Source organism: Leptinotarsa decemlineata, unplaced genomic scaffold (genome assembly GCF_025532065.1).
Source record: "Leptinotarsa decemlineata unplaced genomic scaffold, Ldec_3_MD MMD2_P_RNA_scaffold_2, whole genome shotgun sequence".
Classification (NCBI taxonomy): domain Eukaryota; kingdom Metazoa; phylum Arthropoda; class Insecta; order Coleoptera; family Chrysomelidae; genus Leptinotarsa; species Leptinotarsa decemlineata.
The window spans coordinates 17,782,632-17,799,434 of NW_027412529.1; the positions used below are offsets into that span (position 1 = coordinate 17,782,632).

A 16,803-nucleotide genomic window follows, 5' to 3' on the forward strand; every position below is an offset into this window, starting at 1 on the left:
TCCAGTGATTTATTTTATTCAAAGACAAACTTTGTGAATAAAAGTTTCTGTTAAAAAAATCTGTTATTCCGTTAACCACAAACGACTACCCTAAAAACTCATGCGAGGATATATAAGGTAATACCTTTTAACAGCGGTGAAGAACCTACTTGTTGATAGACCCTATTATAGTTTGGAAGAGTATTTGAGCGAATCCTTTAAACAATATATTAGCAATTTATTCTTTCTATCACTTCACACATGCTGGTATTTTATCTATACATTTTTGGAACTTTTTTTATATTTACATTTACACATTTTAGGAACATTTTTATATCTTCATTTATACTTTTTTAGTACTTTTTCTATATTAACATTTCTTGGACTTTGTCAATAAGATGCAAATCTTCGGAAAATAAAGTATATTTTGATTTGATTTGAACGTGCAATGTTTAGCTTCTTCATTAACAAAATTCAGGTAAATCTATGTTGAAAAAGCAAACAGGGTCGAATGTGGAAGTTCGTTTCATGTACAAGATCCGCGCTTGCAAAAAAAAAAGTTTCGTTACATCCCTGATATATTGGGTAGTGTAAACTTCGCAATGTTTATCAATTTCAATTGGATTACTTATATAGAGAAGTAGATACACTTTCATTTCAATAAAATTTATTTTAGTAACTAATAAATAATTAAATCTTATTCAATAATATTTTGGCCCCAGGAGTACTCTGTTTTTTCAAGAGTTTAAGTTGCTTCTTCAACGCTGATTTCATAACATTTTGTGTTTCTTCCGATCCACTTTCAAAAACTGCTATCAGTAAAAAGCAACCTCTGTTTAGTTTCAACCATACTTTCAACTGAAAGAAGAAGAGGTTAATTACAGAATTCCATTGAAATAGTTTTTGAATGTGACAATTGATTTAGCTTTCAATCTCTGTAAAGTACAATAACTGGAATATTCAGTGATATTAGAAGATTAATTTTTACAAGTGCTCTCTTTGGGAACAATAATAATTTTGAAGTAAATTACAAATGCTGAATTGACATTGTATACATTGAGTTCAATGATACTGTGAATTAAAAAAAAATCTAGGAGATAAAACAACTGAAAATGCCAACTAGATATTCAAATTTTACGAAGAAACTAAATTTGATATACTATAATTCTTAAATAGTAGGCACTAAATTCTCAGAAATGACATTTTTTCCTTGATCTGTCTCTTGCAGTAGCGTACAGGAATTATACTAAACAGATGATGAAAAATGATGATAAAATATATAGAATCACAACTTTGACAACAATGTTTTCGTTTCAATGCAATATTTCTGAGAATTTAGTGCCTACTATTATGGAATTATTCTATAGATTAATTGTGTATTTTTTTTCTTGAAACTTGCTATTAATCAGGTCACATACCATGTCATCATTCAATTTTTTCGCTAAACATTCCCCAAAAGTTACATATTTTGTAACAGTTGAATCGTTGTCATATTTTGCTAATTTTTTCAGTAACATATGCATACCAGCATGTTCTATACCAAGAGTTTCTTTGTCGGTTTCCTTAATTTTCCAATCAGGATTGGAAATAACATCAACTATACTATTATAAGCTTTTTCGAGTTCCAAATCAGGACCTGAAAAAAAAAAGTATTCAACATAAACATATGAACAGAAGAAGTTGCTCTCATTTTCTTTCTCACACTTCTTTTTTGAAGATTTTACTTACCATTAGCTGATTTGAGTATGGCAATCATTTCAATTGCTAGCGAAGCATTTGACAACCAAAACTGCACATCATTTGCTACAAGATCCAATAAAATTTTTATTGAATAGCCCAAAATTTCGCTTCTCCTAAGTTCAATAGGTTTCTTGCAGGTTGCGATGTTTCTTCCTTGATCGAGTTCTTTCACAAAAAGTGGATGGAAAATTGTTGAATCGCCTGGTGCCACTAACCAAAGTAACACCTGAAATAATTTGTAATGAAAAGTTAAGATATTACAACTAAATCAGACATATGTGAAACCCGTCTTGTCCAAACAGATTGATTAGTTTTTGATTATGCTACATACTCCACCTATTAAATCTCAAGAAAGCAATGCAAACCTTCAAATGCATTAAAGAGACTAAGAGGTTGAGTTCTTCACTTTACATATTCTTGCTTAAACATAAAAAAATTATTACAAACAATAAGAAAGTTGCTTCAAATATGTATATGGAAAACAATATAACATTTTCAAACCGCTATGAGGTGATTTTATATTATTCACAGGATATCATTCCTAGCCATTTTATAACAAAATATTGTATTGTTAAAATGTTCAAAATGAATTGGCACACCTGTAAGTTTAGGGATTCATGGTGGTATTAATATATTTTCTCCATTGGAACTTTACTTTTAAAATTCTGGCTGCGACAACGTTTTTCATTCATTCTTTAATGAGTAATCGTGTACCATTGCACAGCCGTAGAGGATTCAAATTATGGAGCGATCCAACCTTCAATTGTAAACTATGCGGTGGCGTGCCTGGCAAATCCAATGAGTTCAACAACTCTATTGGATAAACAATAATAGTGGCCGAAATTGTGTAGGCAGTGAGAGAAAGCTAAGTGAGAGAGACAGAGAAGTGACAACGGTAGACGCCTGGCAGGAATAACTGATCTATGATCAAGATTGAAAATGATTGAATTACTAAAATGGCTAAAAAAATAGGGGTTGGTAATAACCGGGGTTATATGTATTTTTTGTACGCCACATCATAAAAAAAATTAAATATTGTCGTATATACATATATATATATATATATATATATATATATATATATATATATATATATATATATATATATATATATATATATATATATATATATATATATATATGTTGAGAACACAAAAATCGAGATGCGGTTCAACCCGAACTCAACGACAATATTTAATTTTTTTTATGATGTGGCGTACAAAAAATACATATAACCCCGGTTATTGTTGGCCAAATTTTTACCTTACCATGCATCAAACTCCTGAATATTTTATCTACAGTTTGGCGTCGGTAGAATACTCTACACGTCCAAGACTCTAGAGCAGTCGTGTCAAAGATACGTCTCGCAGACCGCACCCACCTCCGATCGCAATGTGTCACAGAAAAAAGAATCATGTATTTTTTAGACGGAAGTTTTAAAATACGCACACTACATTTATTTCAAGGGCAGCGCGTGCCTAGACAAGCGAGAGAGTGTTAGGTACCTATTTAGTTATAGTAAACAACTCAATCATATACAATACAGTATTGCCATCTCTCAGCAACAAGCGGAAATTCCCTATTATTTTTGTCAAGAACAATAGATTCTCCACGCGCTTCGAGTCTAGACTAGAACCTTCCTTATCGATATAAAAGGAGTGCGACGCCGCTACGTGAGTATTTGAGTCGAGTAATCGAAGCGATACGGTCGGAGAAGGATTCTAGTTATACTGCGAAGTAGTAATTATTGTGTAGTCTGGTGATTGTGCATTTGTTTGGGTTGTGCACCTGCGATATCCATAATTGTTGTATCGAGTTCCGTAATTGTTACGATTTTGGCATAATGTCACGAAAACGGAAAGTTGATAGTGAATGCAGAGTTTTTCAATCTAAATGGGAAATTACATATTTTTTCATGCAATGGAAAGGTAAACCACTGTATGTGATATGCAATCAAACAGTTGCCGTTTGTAAGGAGTGTATCTTGAAGAGACACATGTTTCACTGAAAAAATAAGAATGGACACATTGTCATCTTTAAAATCTAAACTTCAAAGTCAACATTCGATGTTTATGAAAACTAATACTGAGAGAGGGAAAATGCCTTGGAATCAAGTTTTATTATTGCATTAGAAATCGCGAAGAGATCAAAATTTTTCACTGATGGTGATTTTATCAAAGACAAAAGTCGATAATTCTGAATATTTCGCAGTCAAGAAACACCGTTGCTTCAAGAATAAATGATTCACCCCAAAATTTGGTTCTTCAACTAAAGAAGCAAATTAAGTTATTTACAAACTTTTCACTGATTGTTGACGAGAACACTGATTCTGTTGATACAGCTCAACTTGGTGTTTTTATACAAGGTATCAACAGTAACGTTGAAATAACTGAAAAACTAAAATTCGGGCATTGTAACTGAATTAAAACATAAAACATCAGGAAATTTTGTGGGATAATTCATCAGGAATTATTGGCATCCAAACATGTATGGACCAAAAATGGACCGTGTTATGCAACCTATAAGTTAAATAGTAAATTTTATAAGGAGCAAAGAACTAAATCACCGATATGTCAGGCAGTTTTTACAAGATTTGAATGAAAACTTTTCTGATGTCCTTTATTTTACCGAAGTTCGTTGGCTCAGTCGTGGAGTAGTTTTAGAAAGATTTTTTGCAATACATAACCCTATTCAAGCTTTCATGCTAGAAAAAGGCAAACCAATCGATTATGATTATCACAATGACTGGTGGGTTGATTACCCCTTTCTGGTAAACACTTGACTGATCTGAATATAAAGTTACAGGGTAAAAATCTGATTGTCACTCAAATGTATTTATGTATTCCTGCCTTTGAAATAAAGTTGAGGTTGTGGGAAAATCAGGTAAAAATCAAATGTTGGATCATTTCCCTCATTTAAAATTATTTGGAACAGTGAATAAAAAAAACTGGATCAATATTCTCAACTTCTGCAAAATCTGATCACAGAATTCAACAATCGTTTTGAATACTTTTCAACAATCCATTCAGTTTTAAAGTTTCACAGGCACCAGTTCATTTGCAAATGAAGCTGATAGATCTTCAATCAGACAGTATTTTGAAAGGAAAAATTAAACTGGTTAACGCTCTTACATTTTATACACAATATTTCAAGAGTTTGGATAACTACCTGGAATTTATAGTAGTTAGAAATGGTAGGACGTGAAAAATTCCCTTTGAGTATACTTTTTCATACATACCTTCCGACCCCATTCATTTACAGCCAAATCTTTTGCATTCTTCAATATATCAACCAAAATGATTTTGTGAAGTAGAACTGTATCATCCATGCAATCCAAGAGGGTTATTACTGCACAATGTCCATGCTCATGTTTCGATAACTCAATGATGTGTTCTTTGAGTGCTTTTATGATAACCTGGAAAATTCACACCTCTGAAAATATTTATATTTATAGGCGACTTTGTTCAAATTTGCTTACCTTTTTATCTTTATTCGACCCATGCCATATACACTGCATAGCTGCCCGAACTCCATCTTTACTGTTACTAATCACAACAATGTGTGGTGCCAACTGTGTTATCATTTCCTTCCTATCATCTTCTGAACACTCACTGAGGAATTGACATAAAACTGATTGAACTAATCCAGAGTCTAACAACGATTTGTTCAAAATCCTCATCAAATTTGCTTTAGTTGCTCCTAAAGTCGCAGACTTCAAGCTTTCATTATTTTTATATGCATCACGTATATGTTTTACATTGGCATCTTTAGCGTTTTTGTAAAGATCTCCATAAAATTCTTGTATAAGGTACTGTTTTTGAGTGGGACTTGCCCATGTAGAAAATGCATATTCTACTACAGAGGCACTAACAGCGTGGCTTGCCAATTTCACGGCATTTCCCAACATGCCATCTATTACCTGAGACCTAGTTTCTGAACTGCCATATTTTAATAACCTCTTTACACAATGTACGCCATATTTAGACTGAAGCATATCCACAGTAACTGGAATGAGTTCCTAGAAATGGTTCAAGATAACTAAATTATTTTATGCAGTCATGGAAGGAAACATTGTAATAATTGATATAGTGCCTATACACAGAAATGAGTGTGTTTTCAACATCTTCAAAGCCCTACATGAATATACATTTGTGTTTATAATTACGATCTATGATTAAGATTAGAATTAAGTGATAAGTCGAACAAAACTATTTAAAGGTGTTCACGTTGCATTCATAAACTTATTCTGTCCCATGAAGCAAAATATGATCACATGATTAGAGCCACATTTAAAGAGCCACTTTTAAAGTGACTCTTTATTAGTATTATGAAGTTGAGAATGGCAATTATAAAGATGTACATATTACTTTCACTATTTCATATTATATTTTTGTTATAAATCCTATATTGCATGTAACATATCGTAATTGTCAGAGTAATGTCTTTGTTTGAAAGCATATCAAACAGAATTCACTACAATCATGTTTCTGAACATATTGGCATAAGACCTTTATAATATCAGGGTACGTTTATGGTCCATTCAGAGTAATTTCATCATATTCCAAAAAAGTTAGGAAATACAAATGAATATATATATATATATATATATATATATATATATATATATATATATATATATATATATATATATATATATATATATATAATATATATATATATATATATATATATATATATATAATATATATATATATATATATATATATATATATATATATATATAATATATATATATATATATATATATATATATATATATATATATATATATATATATATATATATATATATATATATATATATATATATATATATATATATATATATATATAATATATATATATATATATATATATGCATTGAAATTGTTCTGAATTCGTATAAATTTCTTGAGGTTCATTGGCGATAGATTCGGATACATTTCATTGAACTTTCTACATGTTCTGCTGATAATTTTGTCACACTGTCCAAAAATAATAAACAAATTCATAAGAACTTCGTTTGAATAGTTTTGTTCCATCGTTTTGAAGGTATTTGCAACTTCTGAAGTGACGAAAATGTCGATATTATTAGGAGAATGTCACAACGCTACTGTCAAATAGTAGTCATGGCCTGCTTACCAAATACCGAATGGAAATACCATTCTGAAGGGACATTTTCACAAATAAATGTTCATAAGTCCGAAACTTGACTAGTTAGGTATAGGTATGATATACATAGAAAGAAAGCAAATTTCAGCAGCTTTCCGAATTTTCAATAATATACAGGGTGTTCCATTTCAAATAATCAAATTTCAGCAACTTTTTCAAGCAAACGAAAAAACTGTATTTTTTTACCACCCTGTATTGAAGTAACGGAGATTAGGCTGATGTGTGGGAAGTGTCCAAGTATCACCTAACTCCAAACCAAATTTCGATATCATAGTACTTCTTAACTAAAAGATATCGGCATTTTTAGAAGTCATGATTTTCGAAGAAAAAAATTGAAATTAATTTTTATTTCGAAAACGGCAACAGATAGGTATAGGGAAATATCAAGAAAAGTTGTCAGGCAATTGTTGGAGATTCCAAAAATAATATTATATACAGAGTGTTCCATTTGAAAAATCAAAGTTGCTACTGCTTTCTAATAGAAGCGGCAACACCGCATTGCCGAAAATATTTTTGTTGGCTAGAGAATGTCCGAATATGCCCTCCATTAAATTTTCAAAGTGATCCGTTGTCTGGTTCACCAGAAACGTCTAATGTGCCATCCACCGTGAATCAGCCTGTATATATATATATATATAAACAGATTAGTACCCTTTGATCATTCCCATATTGATTTCAACGTAAGAGCCACCGGTATACAGCTGTTTCAGCCTATTGGGCATCGTCAGTACCGGGCATTAACCTTTCTCGATTATATATATATATATATATATATATATATATATATATATATATATATATAGAGAGAGAGAGAGAGAGAGAGAGAGAGTACAGTTACTGTAATCTCAGTAAGGTGTTATTTTTATGAAATTATTGTTAGAAATAATATGGCTCCGAAGCTCCAATTAATTTTTATTGTTGTTTTTGTTTTTATTTTTATTGTTTTAATAAATAAATAATATACTTTTTAATGGATGAATATTGTATCGTCATTTAAGTGTATTATAAAATGCACTGGAAAATAACATACTGATTAAATATTCATTTTATCAGTTTGCACTAATTTTTTTAAAAAATTTAATAAGACTTACATATTTTCGTCGGCTGACACAAATTTGAGTTTGAAACCTAATGCTTCATTATACTTTCAGAAACACAAACACTCAAAAGTCGAATGATCAAATATTTCAAGAACTCACTTTCAGCAATAAAAACTACATCAAATACGTAGGGCTTTGGTCAATTGTCACTTTCATTTTTTTTCCATAAAACTCATTTAATTTCCTCAAAAATGTATATTTTCTAGCAAACTACGTTGTTAATGTTTATCAAATTGAATAACACTTCAACAAGGGACTTTTTCGTTGGTTCTGTTGGTCTTGTTCTGAATTTAAACTAGAATTGTGATGTCAAATTCATATTTTTTCGTATATGTGCCTTAAAAAATTGATATCATATTTTTAGTTTGTGATTTTTTTGTTGAATTGAAACAGTGATGAATTCTCTGTCTTGCCTCACTAAGTTAGTTTGCTGAAATAGAACTTGTTTATCTGTGAAACCATTTGAAATAGGAGAATGAATGCCAGCAGCATGAAATCTTAAAAAAATAATTTTACTAGTTTTCATTAATGTAATTTCTATTTTCAAGAAATCAAATCTCTGAAGGTAACCAGTACGGTAAGTTCTGACTTTACATTCATAATTTGAGGACAACTTTTCAAAAACTAGTGCAAGCTGTTGAAAGTAATATCTATCCAATGCAATAAGTTAATAACTATACCTTTGATATTTGCTTGATGACTAAATCTGTTGAATATTTCAATAGCCACTGAACTAATCTTGCAGTATCGTGTGCTAAAACAAATTTTGGATAAAGTTCTTTGCCTTTTAATAGATTGTGCAGTTCATTCATTAAGTGGGTACGCTTCTCTTCTCCCCCTTTCAGTGTTTTCCTTCTCAATTCTTCACCTATTTTCTTCGCTCTAACAATTACATCGAAACTGTCTTTGGATTGCTTACGTTTCAGTTTCAATTCTTTCTTCTTTTTCTTGAATTCTGTCCAATCTTCAACTTTTTCCGGATTTGGTTTGTTCTTACCGAATTTACCTTTACCATTAGGTAACAACTTTTTAGGTTTGGCCTTCTTAAGATGGGTCGGTCCCCCTGTCTTTTCACTTTTATTAAACTTAGATCCATTCTGGGAGGAATCTTTGTTGGTTGATTTTGTTTCCACCCTTAGTTTTTTAGTGGGTGGTCCTGAATCTTCCATGTCAATATTGTTTTTCATATTCGCGTATTAATTAAAGTGTACACCTATTAACACGTGTTATTATTACAAATGATTCAAATATTGTCAATATTAATTTTCAGGTTATGTTATTTTTATATTTCATCCTATCTCGATTGACTTATTGGCCTTAGCCCTATTGGTGCTATATGCCCAGTTACGTTTCTGTTGTATAATAAATACTAGGGGAACTTTGTACTGGGAGTGCAGAAAGTTTCTCTTTTCACAAATTCTTCCTAATTTTTTTGCTTTCACGTACCTACGTGTTTATGGCGACATGATATTTCGTTCTTTCGGCGATGAGAACAGCATCACGCGACCATCCGCCTCATCGGGGAAACGGAACCCCTGTTTATATTTTACGTCTCAATTATTGTCAATAAAATGAGTAAAAGTAAAAGGGCACAGGTCTTCATAAATAGAACCGATTTTGGGCAAGAAGGTAATTAAAGCTATGATCGGATATTTGTCATGAGACTGAAGTGGAGCGACTATCGAGCTTTCTGAGTTTCAAAAGGATCTATAAACGAATGAAGAGTAGGAGTATACTTTTCGACTGTAAAAATAATAAACTGAGGTTACATTTGAATCGAATAACTGTTCTTTGATATAAACAGAAAAATAAACCAATATATGCCTGAGTTACTTCCACTCAGTACTCAGTTCGAAAGTTCAGACTAATTTTATTTTGTATATCTTCAGCATCGTTTTCTAAAACTACTGGAGATGATGGTGAAACTACTGAAAGTGAAATATATGCCAGCTTTTTGCTGTTGATATTTCTTCCAGACGTTTGAAGTAATTATACTCTCAGCTATAACACAGACCTCTAATGATGACATCATCCATTTACGCCAGCAAAACATTACATAAAAATTCCACCAGACTATGGCCTAAAAACCAGAAATCACTAATAATTACTGTTAGTAGCGTTACTGTCATTATTAATTTTTTCAATCATATTATTATTAATAACCATGGGCGCCGGCAGTGGGAAGTATATATGTATGTATATGTATGTATGTATATTTGTATGTTCAATAGTACGCGCTACGACCCGAATGACTTGACTGATTTTAACAAACGAAGTATCGTTAGATTCGTGAAGACCGTGCGAGTGATATAGGCTACATCATTTTCATGAGAAATCAACAAAGTCAATTTTATATGGCACAAGGATAAGAAATTTATTTGTGTATCAAGTTATGATTTGAATAATAACTGAAAGCATCTTGAGTTGCTGTCCAAATTTTTTCATATCCTTATCAATGAATTCATTATCCTTCTCAAATCTTTTTCCGTGAACAGTTTGCATGCACAGGCCGTTTAGCCTCGCGTCTCCCATCGTTGAGCGATTTCACGTTTTTACTCGTTGTAACGTGCTAAATGTACGTTTAATGCTACGTGTTGTTGCTGGAATAGTTAAAGAAATCCTGGTTATATCACATACCGATGGATAAATCGGAGTGGATTGAGCAATCACATTTGTATATTCAACAACAGATTCATTCAGGATCTCATTATTTGTTTCATTTGTTTACATTACTTCGTACCATGTGGTATCCTAAGCAATAAAATCATGCAGAAGACCACCGTAAATGTTTTGTATATCTTTTGCTATCGATAAAAATTCTGATTTGTCTGACTTTTTTACATTTTCTGGGTGAGGCGAAAATGATTTCTTGTGTATTGAAAAGAATCAATTTTTTAGAGAAGGATAGAATCGAAGTGCGGAATAAATCTTCCACACTCATGGGTGGGGGATTTGATCTGTAAGTTTGTTTTTCGACTACTCGAGGACGCTTAAATTCAACGTTCAGTTTCTCGCAAATTTTCTGCTCTTTCAAACTCCATAGATGCATTATCGCGATGAGATTGAAGTATATGCCACTTTATTTATTCACGTGATCATGTATTGCTTTCATAGCCATATTCACTTCCAGTAATTGATTGCACACGGGCTCCAGTTGGCAGGATAAGCTGCAATTATTAAGTGTCACAATGTAGAATGTATGTTGGAGTATATGCGAATTGCAATCGTTTATTAATGTAAAGAGAAAGGTAAACTTTGACAGGCTATATCTCGAAAACTAATTGATTCTGACTAAAAATATGAAGTGTTTTGAATTCCTACCAGTAGGTAGTATCATCCTGTTATATGAATGTTTATTGTCCTGTATTATAAGTAGGTAGTAAACTAGGATAGTTGTCATGACGGCAGATAACAACAACAGAGGTACAACTGGAAGGTACAAACACTATTAGAATAACTAAAAGATAATAAAGTTTGTTTTCGTTTATTGATGTTTTAAAAGGCTTATAACATGGTGTCAGAAGTGGAATATTTTCATAAAGACACTTCCTACACCTGGATTATTCATTTTCAACAGAAAAAAATTCCATTCATGTCTGAGATACCCGACCTGCAAAAATTTCCGCCAATCTGCAAAATATATTTTCAATTTTTTGAGAATTGTGAAATTATTAAGTGAGGGTTGGAATTTTTTTCTGTCAAAAACGAATAATCCGGTCGAGATCCATAATTGGCAGACCTGACCTGCAAGAATTCTTGCCGACGTGCAAGGTATATTTTCAATTTTATGAGAAATATGAAATTTTTTCTTACTAAAAGGGTGGTGATTGAAATTTTTTTTGTCGAAAATAATAAACCTGGTCAAAATTCAAATCTGGGAGACCCGACGCTCAAGAATTTCCGCCGACCTGCAATATGTATTTTAATTAATTTAAATTGTGAAACTTTTAGGTGGGGGGTTGAAAAATTTTTCCTTCAAAAATTATTAACCTGGTGAAGATTCATGTCTGGCAGATTCGATCTGCAAGAATTTCGGCCAAAATGCAAGGTTTATTTTCAATTTTATGAGAAATGTGGAATTTTTCCATACTCAAAGGGTGGGGGTTGTTTTTTTTTGTCGAGAATGATTAACCTGGTCGAGATTCATGTTTGGCAGACCCGACCTGCAAGAATTTCTGTCGACCTGCAAGGTTTACTTTGAATTTATTGAAAAATGTGAAATTTTTTTCATACTAAAAGGGTGGGGGTCGGAAATTTTCTGTTGAAAATGATCGATCTGGTTGTGATTCATGTCTGGAAGACCCGATCTGCAAGAATTTCCGCCGACCTGCAAAATATATTTTTAATTTTTTGAGAATTGTGAAATTATTAAGTGGAGGTTGGAAATATTTCTATCGAAAATGAATAATCCGGTCGGGATCCATAACTGGCAGACCCGACCTGTAAGGTTTATTCTCAATTTTATGAGAAATGTGAATTTTTTTCATACTAAAAGGGTGGGGGATGGAAATTTTTTTGTCGAAAATGATTAACCTGGTCTTGATTCATGTCTAGGAGACCCGACCTGCAAGAATTTTCGCCGACCTACAAAAATTATCAACCTGGTAGAGATTCATGCCTGGCAGATTCGACCTGCAAGAATTTTGACTGACCTGCAAGGTTTATTTTCAATTTTATGAGAAATATGGAATTTTTCCATACTGAAAGGGTAGGAGTTAATTTTTTTTTCACGAAAATTATCAATCTGGTCGAGATTCATGTCTGGCAGCATTGCCTCGAGCAAGACCCCACCCCGCGAAACCCGGCGAAATTTTTGTTTACTAGGAAAAGGAGTCTGGCCAAATGCGCTCGAATGAGAAGCAACAGTCATAAAATTAGAGAGAGAGATAACTATAAACAGTCCAGAACCATCGACATAACCTTATGTCGGTGTCCAGAACTCACAGACTAAAAGACTAAAACATGGGAAGAAAAATTCCGGGAAGGAAGCATCGTGGAATAAGAGATCCAGAAAAACAAGCAGCCGCTAGATTTGAGAGGTAAATATGTATTTATAAAATGTTGCAAACTCTCATCAAACTGATATTTTAGTATAAAAGATAAGATCAATGCTCCACCTTTGAAACCAGATGAGCAGCAAATATCAAAAAGTCTTCAGAGATTCATTGACTTGAAAAACAAGGTGAAAAGTGGAACTTATCATACCAAACATTTAAAAAAATCGCCATCAGAGGATGGCAAATCACCTAAGAAAAATAAAAATGAAGCTGAAGTACTCAAGGCAAAACAAGCCAAACGAATTCCAACTTTTAAACAGGCAGAAGGCGAGTCTGATAGAGATTTCGTGAAACGCATCAATAGAATATGTATGGATGTTACACGAGAAGCTGCTTACGAAGAAAAATATGGGGTGGAAATCCGGAGAAATGAAGATGGTGAAGTACTTACTGTTTGAATGCTGGCGAATCAACTGAATTATTAATTACATTAGTTTCCAGGTTGAAGGAGTTGTCAAAAGGCCAAAAGATGAATTGGAATTGTATTTAAAGAAACTCAAAAAAGATCAAAATAGCAATAAAAAGAAAAAGAAGAAAAATAATGAAAAGGATTCTCCAAGGTTATCTAAATGGCAAAAACGACAAAAAAAATTGAAGCTGAAAAAGATGGATAAAAACTTATTTCATGAAGATGATATAGAAAAATATAAGGATACAATTAAATTTGGGGAAGTGGCTCATGCACCTCCATCTTTAATTACCCCAAGGAAAGTTGGAACACAACAAAATGCACCAAGAGTAAGTGTGAATTTCTTATCATTCTCATTTTACAGCAATTCCAAGCTATTAGAAATTTAAGAACCGATTCAGACATCTAAGTCCTTGTTTCTGTCTTATTTTCAGTATTGATTTCGATCTCAAAAAAATGTTTGTGTATGTTTCAATGAAATATTGATGAAAACGTTTCAACCTTTGCCGTAGCCATTTTTCTTAAATTGTGATCTTGTGAAATTCTTGAATTTCAACTTTTAGGACTAAAACGGCATCAATAATGCTCATGTTTACAAGGTACTTTTTCAACTAATCTAGTTGACTGGCCTACAACTAGAAATACCAGTTGATGAGTTTATTGAATTCAGCAGTGGATTTTTGATAGTTGATGGTGTTAGAAATAAAATGTGATTTTTATGGTTATAGTGTTCATTATTATTCAAAACGAGTCTATAAGAAGTCATATCTTTGAAATTGTACATAAATCACATCACATCACAATTATATTCTGATTGGTAACATATGTCATTAGTTCTAATTCTTAGAATTAAAATTATGCCGTATAAATGTAGCAGTTTTGAGAATCTCAAGTTGACAAGAAATTGAATTTTAAAAAGACACTTTTATGAAGACTAGAATGTCTAAATTGACCCTAATTTCCTTCGTAACTGAAAATTTTCACAAAATATTGACTTTTTACATGGGTAGGTATATATAAAATAATATGACATTACAGAAATAAAAAAAGAGGAGTACTCATCCAGCTGAAAACCTAAGTTTCAAATCTCAATTAAACATATTTTCACACATGTATAAATATACAAATATATACACATGTATAAATATACAAATACACACACATATCACATACAAACATGTTTTTTAGAAGTGTAAATAAGTACATTTGTTCGTGAATAAAATCATCAAAAAATACTTGCTATAATTTGGTAACTGTATTCCAAATTCAATTTTTTTAATGTGTTCACCTGTATTTAGACTTAATAGCATCATGATCAGAAATATTATATGATATAACAGCATGATACATTAATTTTTACAAATGTGCCGCAGAAGCAATCAATAATGGAGAACTTCTAATGGGTGATTCAACATGCATGGTAAAATTGAAAGAATTTAACAAATGTAACAGTTTTTGAGTATCTGGAGAATATTTGATTTTAGGAAGTTATTTCTCAAATAATTATTGTATTGATTTTCAAATTAGATTTGTTACATTGATTGTAATTGAATGAGAAAAATTAATTGTTGCATTTAGAAATGTAATAACACCTGTACATATTTTTTAGCCGGGAAACAAAAATTTGCTCCTCAATTCCATTCTTCAACCTAAGGATTTATTGACCAAAAGCACGTCAGTTCCTACACAAAAGGAAAGTTTACGTAAAATTTCAAATAATGTTATTGACAGAAAAGGAAAGAGAAAAGATTTGCCAAATGCTTTGAGGAGACAACTGGAAAAACAACAAAAAGAAATCATTGGTGCTTATAAAGAACTCAAAGCAAATAAATATTCTGGTAAAAGTTAATCTATTTTCTGTAAAATAACAATAAATACAATTAACAAATATTATTTCAGTTATTGATATGTTATTTGTATAAATCAATGAGTATTATACTACCAGTGCTAGTATATGTGCACAATTCGCCAATTATTAGAAACTAGGTTGACCGGAAACATTTTAGAGACTATCCCTGAGTGATCCATGTTAAAAAACATGTTAACCATTACTAAGTGTTATGTTTAACGTCCACGTCCAATTAAGTTTTCGACCCCAGTAAATAAAAATAGCAATCGCTTCTTGAATTATCTAAGTTGAAGTAATTAAAATTCGTCATAGATTTTTTTTTGTTGTACGATGTTCATTAAACATATCTACCTTCAGTGGACCCTGTAATTTTCTCTTTTTGCCTGCAAATCCTGCCAATCTTGGATGACGGTTGTAAATAAGTGCTCTAAGTGCGATGAACATATCAGCAAGAGGTCAGTGGCTTGCGATAGCTTTCATATCATCTTACACTGGATGGAATAATGTAATGGCTAAGTTGCTTCCGAACTTCAAGCTGTTACAATTAATTCAAAAGTGTACCCAAAATCTTGAACATCATAAAAATCAAACACTTTATTGATCTTTAATCAACTACATCCGAATATATTAACCAAGTGAAATCACTATTATCTGGAATTGTTGAAAATTCGATAAAACGTCAATGACGCAAATCCTATGTTTTGGGAAGAACAAAAACGTTAATCAACCAATTGAAACTGTTCTTTCTTTTGCTCGTGAGGTTCATGTAATCTTATAAAACAAAGTTAAATTAGGCCTTGCGAACAAATTATTTTTCCAACCTGATCAAAAGTTAACTTGTAGTGCATCAACAGGCTAGCGAGGTATATAAATTCACCTCGCTAGCCTAGCTATTGCTAATATTGCAGTGGTTCAAGAGCTACTCTAGGAAAAGAACGCAAATTGTCACGGCTAATCATTATTATTCTCATACCATCCCAGTTACATCGGGTGTTCCGCAAGGATCACATTTGGGACCATTGCTATGTATGCAAAATGGTATATGTTTGAAGGCATCCAAATACTATATTTTTTGCTTTCATCGAACACATAATCCAATCACTTTCGAATATAGTATAAATACTCTGACCTTACATTCTGATTTTGAACTCCACACTTAGCTATTAATCACACACTTTCGCTGTAATTCAGAATTTAATGAAGATGCTTGGCTTTATAAAGAGAACCACCTGCGATTTGATTGGATGTTTCAAAAGTTTTGTCCGTCTTAGTGTCATGTGTTTTTGTAACTGCATATCTGAATTAAGTATTATACTTTATCAGTATACAGGGTGTAACTGAATAAGTGTAAAACATTTAAGGAGGTGATTCCTCATCGAAAAAAGATAGGATCTTTCATATAAAGAAACTTCATTGGAGCATCCCTTGTTAGGATACAGCTCGTTAAAGGGGGTACATGAAATTTGTATAACATTTATTTTCACAAGCACTAAAAAAG

The 16,803-nt window shown here is 32.0% G+C and overlaps 2 protein-coding genes across 2 annotated transcripts; one reads left to right on the forward strand and one right to left on the reverse strand.

The window, feature by feature from the left end:
* Nucleotides 1-629: 629 nt before the first annotated feature.
* Nucleotides 630-9,301, reverse strand: peng (Pumilio and CPL domain-containing protein penguin). Its single transcript, XM_023170531.2, has 6 exons — nt 8,671-9,301; nt 5,198-5,737; nt 4,958-5,134; nt 1,708-1,945; nt 1,398-1,615; nt 630-837 (listed from the first exon to the last, which is right to left on the reverse strand). Exons 1-6 carry the CDS (start codon nt 9,175-9,177, stop codon nt 670-672), a joined length of 1,848 nt encoding a protein of 615 aa, XP_023026299.2. The 5' UTR covers nt 9,178-9,301; the 3' UTR covers nt 630-669.
* A 3,569-nt stretch (nt 9,302-12,870) lies between these two features.
* LOC111514302 (coiled-coil domain-containing protein 137) lies at nt 12,871-15,349 on the forward strand. The gene is made up of 4 exons (XM_023170540.2): nt 12,871-13,029; nt 13,082-13,430; nt 13,489-13,785; nt 15,066-15,349. Exons 1-4 carry the CDS (start codon nt 12,953-12,955, stop codon nt 15,303-15,305), a joined length of 963 nt encoding a protein of 320 aa, XP_023026308.2. The 5' UTR covers nt 12,871-12,952; the 3' UTR covers nt 15,306-15,349.
* The last annotated feature ends 1,454 nt before the right edge of the window (nt 15,350-16,803 follow it).